This window comes from Dermacentor andersoni, chromosome 3, assembly GCF_023375885.2.
Source record: "Dermacentor andersoni chromosome 3, qqDerAnde1_hic_scaffold, whole genome shotgun sequence".
NCBI lineage: Eukaryota > Metazoa > Arthropoda > Arachnida > Ixodida > Ixodidae > Dermacentor > Dermacentor andersoni.
Window position 1 is genome coordinate 122774740 of NC_092816.1, and position 12036 is coordinate 122786775.

The 12036-nt window shown below is 49.2% G+C and overlaps 1 protein-coding gene across 1 annotated transcript; it reads right to left on the minus strand.

The window, feature by feature from the left end:
- Positions 1 to 1983: 1983 nt before the first annotated feature.
- Positions 1984 to 7142, minus strand: LOC126538683 (solute carrier family 22 member 7-like). The gene is made up of 2 exons (XM_072286751.1): positions 6576 to 7142; positions 1984 to 3557 (listed from the first exon to the last, which is right to left on the minus strand). The coding sequence occupies exons 1-2, from the start codon at positions 6933 to 6935 to the stop codon at positions 2085 to 2087; spliced, it is 1833 nt and encodes a 610-aa protein (XP_072142852.1). The 5' UTR covers positions 6936 to 7142; the 3' UTR covers positions 1984 to 2084.
- Positions 7143 to 12036: the final 4894 nt, after the last annotated feature.

Here is a 12036-nt window from a genome sequence, read left to right on the forward strand (position 1 = left end):
ATGTGAAAGCAAGTTGAAAGTTGGGCAGCGAACAAAGCTACCGCAGAGTTAAAGGGACACTAAAGGTTACCAGAAAGTCAAGTTAAAGTGATAAAACAATGCTCTAGAACGTCTAAGGCGTCAATATAATCGTGAACAGAGCTTTAGTAACCGAGAAATTGAGGTAAATGCATGACACGATTTGAGACGCCCCAGCGACATTCCGGTACTAGCCCGATGACGAAAGCACTCCTCATCATAATTTATGTCACTAGTACTCAACTACTCGTATTAAAATGATCATTTCATTAGATTATGAGACGGAAGAAAATGCTACTTGTCTACTTCTATTCGATTCTAAGAAAAAATAACATTTTGACGTTACCCTTGAATAGTATGGGTGATCGAAAGGTTTCGTTTTCGCTCGACTCTGCGCGCTCGACTTTGCGTCGTGCGCGCTTTGGAGTTTCAGTTGTTTCTTTATCGCGTCGTGCTGCGGTGGTTCTGCTGGCTCGCGAAACTTGCATGTGGAACAAGCAGCGAGAATGCCACGTCCATGTGATGTCGTGGGATGCGCTAACGGTCCGCGGAACTTGGCCAAGGGCAGTTGCAGCGGCGAATCCAACGTTACTTATCACTGTCTGTCATCGAGTGAACCTCTCCGTTCGAAGTGGTTAAGTGCCGTACCTCTGCCACAGAGCGCTGGCAAAGAGCCGAAAACTCACGTAGTGTGCTCGCTGCACTTTCGTCCAGAGGATTACGAGTTCAACGCCGACTTACTGAAGTCGCGTGAAGTGCCTTTCAAAGCAGGCCTTCGTCGTAGTAGTACGCAACGACGCCGGCAGCGCGAGCCCTCAACAGCAGGTCACGTTCATCAGTGCTTAAATCGCTGAACTCGAGCTCAGCATCGCGAGTTAATGTTTCAGGGTCAACCATTGCAACGAGCGTCGAAGTTGGCGTCATAAAATAAAGAACCAGCTTATCGTCGTGCGCTTTTCCTTCCGCTAGCCACCATAGTTCCGCTTTCGCGCAGCTGTCGGCTTTGTTTCTGGCCGCGCGTTTGCGTTTTGTGCAGAAAAGCCGTAGCGCCGTCTGCGGGAGCCGTTTTACTCACCGACGGCGCAACGTCACTATGAGACCATGACGTCAATACTCCTCGATCGGAGGGCGGGTGATTTGAACTGCGCTAGAGGTACGCAGACGCTTCAGAACGCATTTTCTCTTAAAATAAGTATTTTCTTCGCACGAAACAAGCGTTTCGAGGCTTCTGGGATGGTATTTCAACAGTGCACGTTTACTTAATATTAACCTTTAGTGTCCCTTTAAGGAAGACGAGCAAATGAACGCACTCGTCTTGAACGGTGACCGCAGTCAGCCAAACAGAAAAGCAGAAAACACGGAGGGGTGCTCAGTTCGAAAATGTTTATTGCTGGTTTCCACGTGCTGCGTGTCCCGCGTCGTGTGACACGCAAAATTGGAACTGCATACAAAGACGCAGAGCAAGACCGCTGAAGCATAGCCGTGTACAAGTATATGATTGAATGAAGCATTGCCAGTTGGCTCTCCCAGCGTCCGTGTTGCCATCTCCCTGCGTCCGTGTTATTGCGGCACGTATTACGAATTCCAGTGGTGTGCCTACAGTCTTTGGACATTCATAGCGAGCAATGCGAGAGCTTTGCCTTCATTTCGCCTTCATCGCCACCGACCGTTGTCCTCGGACACGGTGAAACACCAGCGCCTGAGATACATTGGACACAGAACAATTGACTAGAGCCTTTAAGAATGAAAGCTAGATCGTCCGTTTTGCATCCTTGCCAACCGATGCCTTCCACGCAATGCTGCTTCGAAGCGTCGAGCCAACCATTTGGTCAACTCGAAAAGTGCTGGGGCACTAATAGCGTACATTGCGGATAGCGCACAGGTGATACATCGAATGAAACCATGTACGTGTACGGAAACGTTAACTCTCTCAGAAAAAAAAAATTTGCATTGATGACTGAACGATTGTCAATAATAATTATATATTTAGCTAAACACAGTTGTGAAGCGTCCACGTCGTCGGCGTCTCAGAATCGAAGAACATTGCTCAACACACGTTCTCGCAGTCAGGGTTCCTCGACGCCTTCCGAACGCCCGGAAGTCTTGCGTTTGTCACGCGGCGACACGCTAGACATTGACGGCCTGGCAGACGTCCTCGACTTCCTGCGAGAACGCCTGTCATGTCTGGGCGGAGTCGGCGGAGTCATGGGTGACAGGGACGCCTGGATGACCGCCTTGCGTTCAGTCTCGCTCATCGATGACCTTGGCTGCTGCTCCTTGCCCTTCTCCACGAAGGCCTCCGGCAGCGACTGGATGGCCATCACGCTCAGCAGCACGAAGATCATCATTATGAGGCTGATGGCGGCGTCGCCTTCGCTGCCGGCCACTTGCGAGAGAGTGATGACCGCCAGCACTCCGAGGCGCCCGAACGCGTACGCGATGCACAGGCCCAGGCTCCGGCTGATTGTGGGAAACACGTCGGCGGTGTAGCCGTAGTTGAGGCTGAGCGCCGTCGAAGAGACGCTCTCCACGAGCGCTTCCATCAGGGTGCCGAGCGAGTGGGCGTCGAGCAGCAGCACGCTACCCTTGAGCGCCGTGAGGAGACAGAGCACGGCGAGCAAAACGGAGAGCGTCTCGCGCTGGCCGTGACGGTGCAGAATGCGCCACACGACGTAGTAGAGGCCGGCTTGCGTGACCGCTTGCGCGACGTGCCACAGGTGGTTGCTGCTGACGGCGCGGAGTACGTGTCCGTAGTAGGTGAAGTTGACACTGAACCACGACAGGAGCACGGCCGCCATGCGCCGCCGAAACAGGACCGACTGGATGTAGCCTTCGGCCATGGTCGTCACGGTGGTGGCCGCCATCCGTTCGTTTTTCGATATCTGCTTCCTGAGGGCCTTCAACGAGGCGTGCGCCTTGTTTATGTCTACGCCATTCAAAGCGGCAGACAGCAAGATTATCTCATCGGCGTGCCGTGCGTTCCACGCCACCAGGAGCCAGCTGGGCGACTCCTCGATCAAGTAGCACCAGAAGACTAGCATGGCCGTGGGTAGGATCAGGATGCTGTGAGCCTGGTACCACTGCGGCTCGAGAGCGGACAGCAGGTGGACTGAAAGCTCGAGCAGCGTGGTTCCCACGGCCGTGTCCAACAGTCCGTAGAGGGCGCGCCGTTCGTTGCCGGTCACCTCGTAGAGCAGGATGAACACTAGCACCTGCGCCGAGCAGCTGCAGGCCGACACGAAGAACCGGCTGACGACGAACATGGTGAACCTCTCCGATATGAAGGCTCCCACGCTGAACAAAAGGGCGCCTACGGCGTTTCCCACGATGGCGGGCCGGCGTCCGAATCTGTCCGCCAAGAGTCCAGCCGCCGGCACAAACAGCACGGCACCCATCACGTACACGGTCTTGGAGAGCTTAAGCAGCCAGTCTCTGTCGCAGACCAAGTCCCATCGGCTCACGATGCTGTCGTCTGAGTCACTGGTGTCGTACGCCCACTTCTTACAGTGTGCCACGTGCCGTCGTTGGTCGGCGCCCTTCTGCGGTAGCAAAAAAAAAAAAAAAAAAATGAATCTTTATCCGTATAGAACTTTTCTTCACGCATTGGGAGGGGTGAAGAGGGATTGCATTACACGTCATTCAGCGGTCTTTGTTCTTAGTACTGAAGCAAAATAAACGCGACCGATCTCTGAGGCAGTGCAATCAATGGCACCGGACGGACGATCCCGATAATGCTTATTGGATTACAATTGCTCAAGTGCAGCTTGAGGCATGAGAGTTTCTATGTGTTTGTGTTCAACGCACCAACGGCACAAGAGGCTCTTTACTAATGTATACAAAGAAAGTTTTCGGTCAGAAAAAACACAAATAGGAATACTGCGGCTCGTTCTCTTAGCGAAGTCGTTTAGAGAGTGAGGTATCATAATACTAACTGCCTTGAGATTGGGTAAATATCCTAGAGCACTTATAAAACCAAGAGCGCGGAAAAACATAAAGAGCTGAGCACCACAGCTCTGTCTGTTTTTTGGCGCTCCTTGTTCGGAAGATGAAATACCGTCAAGCATCCACACTTGCGATCCTGAAACGCATTTTCACTTAGTGAATCACGCGTACATAAGACTCAAACCTTCATCTGGTGATAAAATTAAAAGAGCTTCCGCTAGAAAGTCATTCGAAAGCGCAGAAAGCAAGCTTTCTATACAAGTGCTCAAATCTCGATAGTGCGTGCAGAAAGCACCCTCCGCCCGCGAACATTGTCTAAAATGCGAAGCGCACGCAGCCGGATTGGGACCACCACCTTAAATATGAAATCCTGTGAACAATGCAGTAAAAGCTCCATGGAGTTCCATAACATAAAATACCATTCATATTTACTTTGAAACTATGATATTTCGTACCTACGGCAAACGATGTTAATCACGTGTAGTTCGATCGCGCTGAGTTTTTTTTAACAAATCTTTCCAAGAAGATTATGCGGCAATCTGCTCGAGCCGTGACGAGAAGAATTGGTTGGGGGAAACCTAAACCCCGTGCTTTTGTGTTTGTCAGCCGTGAATCATTTCCGAATGCTGCTGCATGTTTCGAACTTGGATGTCACTGTGATTTAACGACCTGTTGGCATCGCATTTAGAACTTCGCCGAAAGGAAATAATGTAACGCGTTTGCGCCATTTATCTGTGGAAGTGAGTCTCACTTATTCATTCAGATTTGCAATGAGAAATTTGATTTAAGAGGTTTACAAGTTACTGGGTTACCGCAGCCGTGAGCGCCTATAGCAAAGTGGGCGGCGACGTCTTGTGGCTGTTAGTCCAACCACAATTCATTTGAAAAATTTTTTCTGAGGGCGTGTGTTCTCGTCGAAGAGGAAAATCTGAGCGCGCTTCCACTCTCTGAAGAAGGATGACCAGCGAAGCTGTGTATGTATGCCCATTAATGGCGAACTGCACCTCCGCCGCGGGTCGGCCCGCCATTCCACTATCATCGGTATCGGTCCACGTATGAGGAGTGCTTAACGCCTACATCACCTCCACCGCCGGATCGGGCCGGCATTGCACTATCTTCGGGATCGGCCCACGTATGGTGAGTATTTTGCTTACCACGACACAAAAATTTCCTTCGACGGTAGAGGTATACAGCTTCGCTGTAAAATCACCGTACCGACTGCATATTAACAATTATATCGATGGTTGATCATTGCAGTATTAGCTTTGTGCGCTCTCTGGTTAAACTATGCGTCACGAGATATCGCTACTAACGTTGTTGACGTAGACCTCTCCAGTATTCCTGTAACCCGCAAACGGTAATAAGTGTACGGACGTACGCTAAAACAGTATACCAGCAATAACGTTTGTAAGACCGTCCTGTGCTTAAAATCGATAATTTTATTGGCTAGGGAGTTAACCAAAGGGCGGTGGGCCAATTGGCGTGGGGCGCCCGCGCTAAAACCGCAAATGAAGCAGTCATCATCATCATCAGTATCCTGTTTATGTTTACTGTACGACGAAGGCCTCTCTCCGCGATCTTCCGTTACCGCTGTCTTGCACTAGCTGATTACAACTTGCCCCTGCAAGTTTTCTGCCATCCTCGACATTTGAGGCAGCGCCGGGTGACATATGGGGGGGGTTCTTATGAAGTCAGGGAAGCACAGTGCAGAAGTAGTTTTGAAAAAAAAAACACACGAGAATGCAGATAAAGATTGGGCAGCTAGAGTGTACAAATGCGTTGCTCAAAATCGTGATGGAACTAGCGGTCAAGAAACCTGGCGACCATAGACAGGGTAATTGGACAAACCAAGTAGAGAACTTCGAATCATTAACAAGAAAGTAACAAGAAATAAAGATAGTTAATAGGACGCAAAGGATGAGGGAACCTGTACAGTACCTGAGTTATTTACAAGCACGGCAAACCTATATAAATCAGCAAAGAAAATTTGTTGACAGAGCTAAAGGTGGTGTCTTTCTTTTTGAAGCCCGAAATGGCCACCTGAGTACAAGGGCATGTAGGAGCAAACTACTCGGAATAGGATTAGACTTGTGCCTGCTGCATGAAAAGAATGGCCACTTGGCACATTGTAATGGAATGCGAAGGTCTCCACCTAACCAGAGTTCATGAAGGGAGCCAAACTTCCAACAAGCGCTTAGGCTGAAAATCTTTTAGGGGCGCCAACTGGTGAACTGTGCATGAGACCAGCAAGAAACGATTGGAATCCGTGAAAATAAACTAGAAAAAGGTGCGGAGGGAGTCATCGCAGGCTGACGTAGCGTTAAACAACAAAGTAGTCATAAAGATAACGCAAATTACAATAAATGCAGTTAAACCCGATTAGCTCGTGCAGGTCAGATAACTGTCGCAAACCACATTCAAAGGGGCGGAGGGTGCCATTAACAAGGGTCTATCGTCCCCTGATTGTCTACGTCGCGTCCATCGCGTGCCGCCGCCCTTACAACCCCGCTCGCAGACCACCGTTTATTGTCGATTACCAAACTGTGCAGAAGAAAAGCCCAAATCGCAAACGAAATCGATTGCGATTCGATTAGCAGCCACAAATACACACTCACCGATAACGGCGGGTCGTAGACGTCGCACTGGCTGGGCTCGCCGTCGGGACCCAGCGGGATGGCTGCGTTCTTCCAGGCGTCCGTGGGCAGGTCCTGCAGCTCGGAGGGCGGAGCGCACCAGTGGCGGAATTCGCGCGCGACGAGCTGGTCGGCCAGCGCGTGGAGCAGCAGCACCACCACGGACAGCATGCCGGTGAAGAGGACGCGACGCTGGAGGGCACCGTGGCCCAGGATGACGTAGATGTTCTCCTGGATCGCCTTGTGCGCTGCGGCAGTCATGAAGCCCGTCAGAAGGCTGACTCCTTCTTGTTGCGAAGTGCACGCTTCGCGTTGCGCTTCCGAGGGCGCGGTCTCGCTCATGTCGGAAGTCCAGCAGACGCGAAGTAGAGAGCCTGCAGACCTGCCGCATGCGCTGCTGCCTTCTTGACCGGCGTCGTTGCGCTTCTCCGAGACGATGGATAGCGATGAGCGCGAACCCTCGTGGGATCGTGGAGCTCTTCTTCTTCTGCTGCTCGAGCCAGCTTAATGCACGGGGACCTCGTCGCCGCTCCCGCTTTCTCCTCGAAAGGCCTGCTTCATGCGCACGAAAACATAGAGCAGAAATAGACGCACTGAAGAACAGGGCGCGACCAGGTATTTTCTTCATTTCTATTTTATTATATATCTATATATAATAAACAAGACACTTTCCCTTGCATCAATTTCCAATTGTGCTGCGGGTAATGCAACCATGCACGATCGTGCGCCGAGACCTTTTTCAGCACCCACTTGTCTTAGAGAAAGCTTTAAGAAATCACCTTGTCGCTTTTAACTTGCGGATAATTTCCGTCCTTCGACATAAAATTGCGTCGACGTTGCCTGAGACAATAAATGCCAGAAAAATTACCACTGACAACCTAGAAAGTGGGCGCATTGGCCCCATCACTGCGGCATTCTCCCGTATTTCCCCTCGCGTATGCCTGTCTGGCGGTCCTACACCAGACAATATCAAAATTCCTCCCCGCTCCCGCTTAGAGCCAATCACGGCAGGCGCGTGGACGACCTGCGAACCATTCAGCGCTGAGGAAATGGCGAAATCATTTATACGGCAAAATTTGACAATGTCCCATGAAAGCGCCCCCAATTCTCTAAAATAACAAGATGCAAGCGTGGCCGGATAGGTTGACAGGAAGGGCCAGTTGTAGTGGAGAAAGTGGCTACCAGAGACAAGCGACAGGAAATCTTCTGGGGCCCCTTCCGAGATTCGAACCCTTATCCTGGTATTATGTCAGTGGAGTAGCCAGGGGTGAGGGAGGTTGGCACATTTCGGCACGTACCCCCACCCCCACATTTCTGTGTTAGTCGCACGGCCTGCCCAACCCCACCCCCCTTTCCTACTCAAGTGCGCGCCCTTTTCTAAAAAAAATTTGGGCTACATCACTGCGGTATGTATTAACTGTTCAATACAGATTGCGGAAGTGATGGGGGAAAGCCATATGTGATAACCACAAACAGGCGTCATTGTGTGTCTTACTTTTGCCCTGCTCTGGGCAGTCACTGCATATTGAATAGTTACTAAGTAGCTCAGCTTTTCATTTCTTTACAAACTGAGCACCATGCAGGTCGGGGGACAACATTACCGATGGTCTTTCGGCAGCAGCAGGATTCGAACCATGTACTTACCGCATATGAGGCAGATGCTCTGCCACTGTAGGTCATGACTGTCTAGAGAGAAAGACCGAGCCCTGTCAGAAATCAAAGCCGTTTGGCGACAGGCACCACTCGAGGCACATGAACTGGCCGTGCACAACTACACTGTAGCACAGCCTATAGACAGGCAGGTCATCGGCGCCCATATATCTATCCGTGTTCTCTGGATGCGAAGGAGAAGACGTTTTGAAATAACTGAAAGGGTGCTGGTCTGATCGACGATTGCGATACTCCCTACTGCGAAATTTGAGCGCAGCTCCATACGTGTTTTCATTTCGCGTGTCAGTATTTTATATTACGATTATATAGGCACACGATTTATTGCACATTGCAAACGGAGCTAAGTGTGGCGCGCATTCTTCACTAGTCGGGAGATCGCGAAAGGCAGCGCGTGGGTAACGTATGGGCGCGCTTCACAGCAGTCACGTAACCATGCAGCTCATGCAGCGCTTTGTTTACATACAGACAGTGCGCGCTACTTTGTCGTCATATCGTAGCCATCGTCGCCGCACAGTCCGTCTTGCGCGGAACTACGCTTTTCTTCGCACGCTTTCGTTCCACCAACGACGAGAGTGGGCCATTCGTCGCGGGGAAATCTTTCCACTAGTGTCAGCGGCGACAACACCCAAAGGAGCGTCACATCATACTCGTAGCCGCTCGCCATCGCCCTTAGCAGGAGCAGTGATTCGAGTCACAAACGCTGGTAGCGTGGACTGACCTCAGCAGCTGTCGTCGCGGACGAGCGTAGCTAACACCTCCTAGAAGGTGTTGGCGTAGCCCTCCCCCACAGAACACCTATCCTCCCCACCTCACGTCACCCTGCCCTCCCCACCCCCTCGGAAGCGCAGATGAGATCGCCCACGCGGCTGAAGTTGCCGTCGTCGTCATCATTATCATCATCATTATCATCATCATCATCATCATCAGCCTGGTTACGCCCATGCAGGGCAAAGGCCTCTCCCATACTTCTCCAACTACCCCGGTCATGTACTAATTGTGGCCACGTTGTCCCTGCAAACTTCTTTATCTCATCCGCCCACCTAACTTTCTGCCGCCCGCTGTTACGCTTCCCTTCCCTTGGAATCCAGTCCGTAACCCTCAATGACCACCGGTTATCTTCCCTCCTCATTACATGTCCTGCCCACGCCCATTTCTTTTTCCTTGATTGCAACTAAGATGTCATTAACACGCGTTTGTTCCCTCACCCAATCTGCTCTTTTTAACGTTACACCCATCATTCTTTCCACAGCTCGTTGCGTCGTCCTCAATTTGAGTAGAACCCAGTTCCTAAGCCTCCAGGTTTCTGCCCCGTACGTGAGTACTGAGTGAGCGATAATGACCCATAATTCACATAAGCAGAGTTCTCGTACTTCTTGACGAACAATGGTGGGAATGGTGTAAACCAGAGCCAGCACCAGCATCGCTGTCGACGCCTACTGATCCAGCGCAGACTACACCGCTTCGCAGGAACACCCGTTCGCGCAGGCCACCGAACTGGTTCAGACACGAGAACTTTAAATGACCACTATCTTGAGAAGTGAGGGGGAAGGAAATGTTAGAGCGCGATGCTGTGTGCGACGTTTAGCAAAGCATTGTGCTATGACGTCATCCCTCACTCCCTATGTGTGCTTGTATAGTTGCTTGAATAAAGGGTCCGTTGTCCATCTGAAGCTCGAGATGCAAGTCGTAACATATCCCAATGAAACAGCCCCACCACGTGTACTATGTTGTCTATATTGTAGGGCTGCGCGAATACATAATAACTTTTGACGCCGAATCGAATACTGCCAAAGACAAATCGAATCGAATAATGATTGTTCGATTCTACAACCGAATCGAATAGGACGTTATTATATAGGTTATCAAAATTTCGCCAATCCTTACTAATATTTGATTTCCGGAAAGCTTATCTCCACAGTACAGCTGCAACCTTCAAATTTATAGCTGATGTCCCATGTCCCATTCTCTTTGGCGACTTCAATTACCCTAACATTAACTGGCCTCTGCTTTCTGTAAGCAACAGGTCACCGTTATCAGAAGCTAAACAATTTATTGATCTTATTCTAGACTTTAACCTGCATCAGGTGATACCATGTCCTACAAAAGGGGATAACACCCTTGACTTTATGCTCACATCTTGCCCCGATAGCTTAAAGAGCGTTACCACACTACCCGGTCTTAGCAATCATAACCGCATCCAAATCTGCATGACAATAGTGCTTAAGAAAAAGTCGCCACAACAAAAACAATAAAAGATTACAAAAGGGCAGACTTTGACACCATAAATAACGACCTGCAAAATTTTTAAAATGATTTTGAGCAGCCTTACTTATCAAGAACGGTCGATAGCAACTTGGAATTATATAAGAATGTATAACTCAACTTGGAAGCTAGATACATACCAACAGTTGCCGTGAAATCCGACTCTAACAATGAATGGTTTAATAAACAGTTCAAAGCTCCCCTTACTAAAAAGAAAAGGCTTTACAGAAAAGCCAAGCTTACAAATAACTCAGAAAGATGGGGAAAATACGAACTATGCGCTAACCAATATATTCAGGAGCTGACGATAGCCAAAGATAACTTCTTTAATCATGACCTTCTGACGATTCTGCGATCAAACGCCAATAAATTCTGGCGCGTACTTTCAGTAAAGATACATACTAGACAGGTTGAACTAACAGATCCTGATGGTAATCTCGTTAACTCTGAGAAATGCGCGTCAACTCTTAACGACTACTTCACCTCAGTTTTCTCCAACACTAATGACACTCCCATTGAACCAATACCACCACTTTCAGTAAAATTAATGCCAAACATCAAAATCAGCCCTCATGGCATATGTAGCCTCATTAATTCACTAAAAATAACCACCTCAACTGGGTGTGATGGAATTAACGCCAAAATACTTGTTAACACCAGTAACATTTCTAGCCAGGTACTACACCTAATATTTACGCAATCCTTAAAGACTGAAGGCTTGCCCGACGACTGGAAAAAGGCCCATGTTGCACCAATCTATAAAACTGGCGACCGCTCCTGTGCTATAAATTATCGCCCAATTTCTCTGACCAGCATTCCTTCTAAACTTCTAGAACATATAATCTCATCCAACCTAATGGCTCACCTGGAATCTATCAACTTATTTTACCCTCACCAGCACGGATTCAGAAAACAATTTTCATGCGAGACCCAACTCGCCGAGTTCACCCATGACATTCTGCAATTCATGGACCTTCATTTGCAGATTGATGCCATTTTCTTGGATTACTTGAAAGCACTCGACCGCATTTCCCACAATCACCTACTTCAAAAACTCACATATATCGGAATCCCAAATAGCTTGCTTACCTGGCTTGAACACTTCTTAAAAGGGCGCACACAGCTTACCTCTGCAAATAACCATAATTCATCTCTTAGCAGTGTAACATCGGGTGTGCCATAAGGCGCTGGTTTATCGCCTCTACTTTTCCTCATCTACATCAATGACTTCCCTGCTAACATTAAGAATAAATTACGTCTTTTCGTGGATGACTGTTTCCCATATTCCCCTATGAAAGGCTCGAATGACATCACCGTACTACAACAGGATCTCGATTTCATTGCAGGATGGTGCGAGAAATGGTTCATGCCGCTTAACCTTACTAAATGCAAAGCTCTGTCATTCACCCGCAACCACAGCTTAACCAGTCACACCTACACAATAAATTCAGCTCTTATCAATCATGCCCCGTCTTACAAATATCTCGGCCTTCACATGTCATCGACACTA

What these genes read in the sequence shown, in the direction of transcription:
- LOC126538683 (XM_072286751.1), bottom strand. Translation starts at nt 6,935, where the DNA reads ATGAGCGAGACCGCGCCCTCGGAAGCGCAACGCGAAGCGTGCACTTCG. An exon ending in TCTACGACCCGCCGTTATCG is followed by an intron (nt 3,558 to 6,575) that starts GTGAGTGTGTAT and finishes TTGCTACCGCAG; the next exon opens with AAGGGCGCCGACCAACGACG.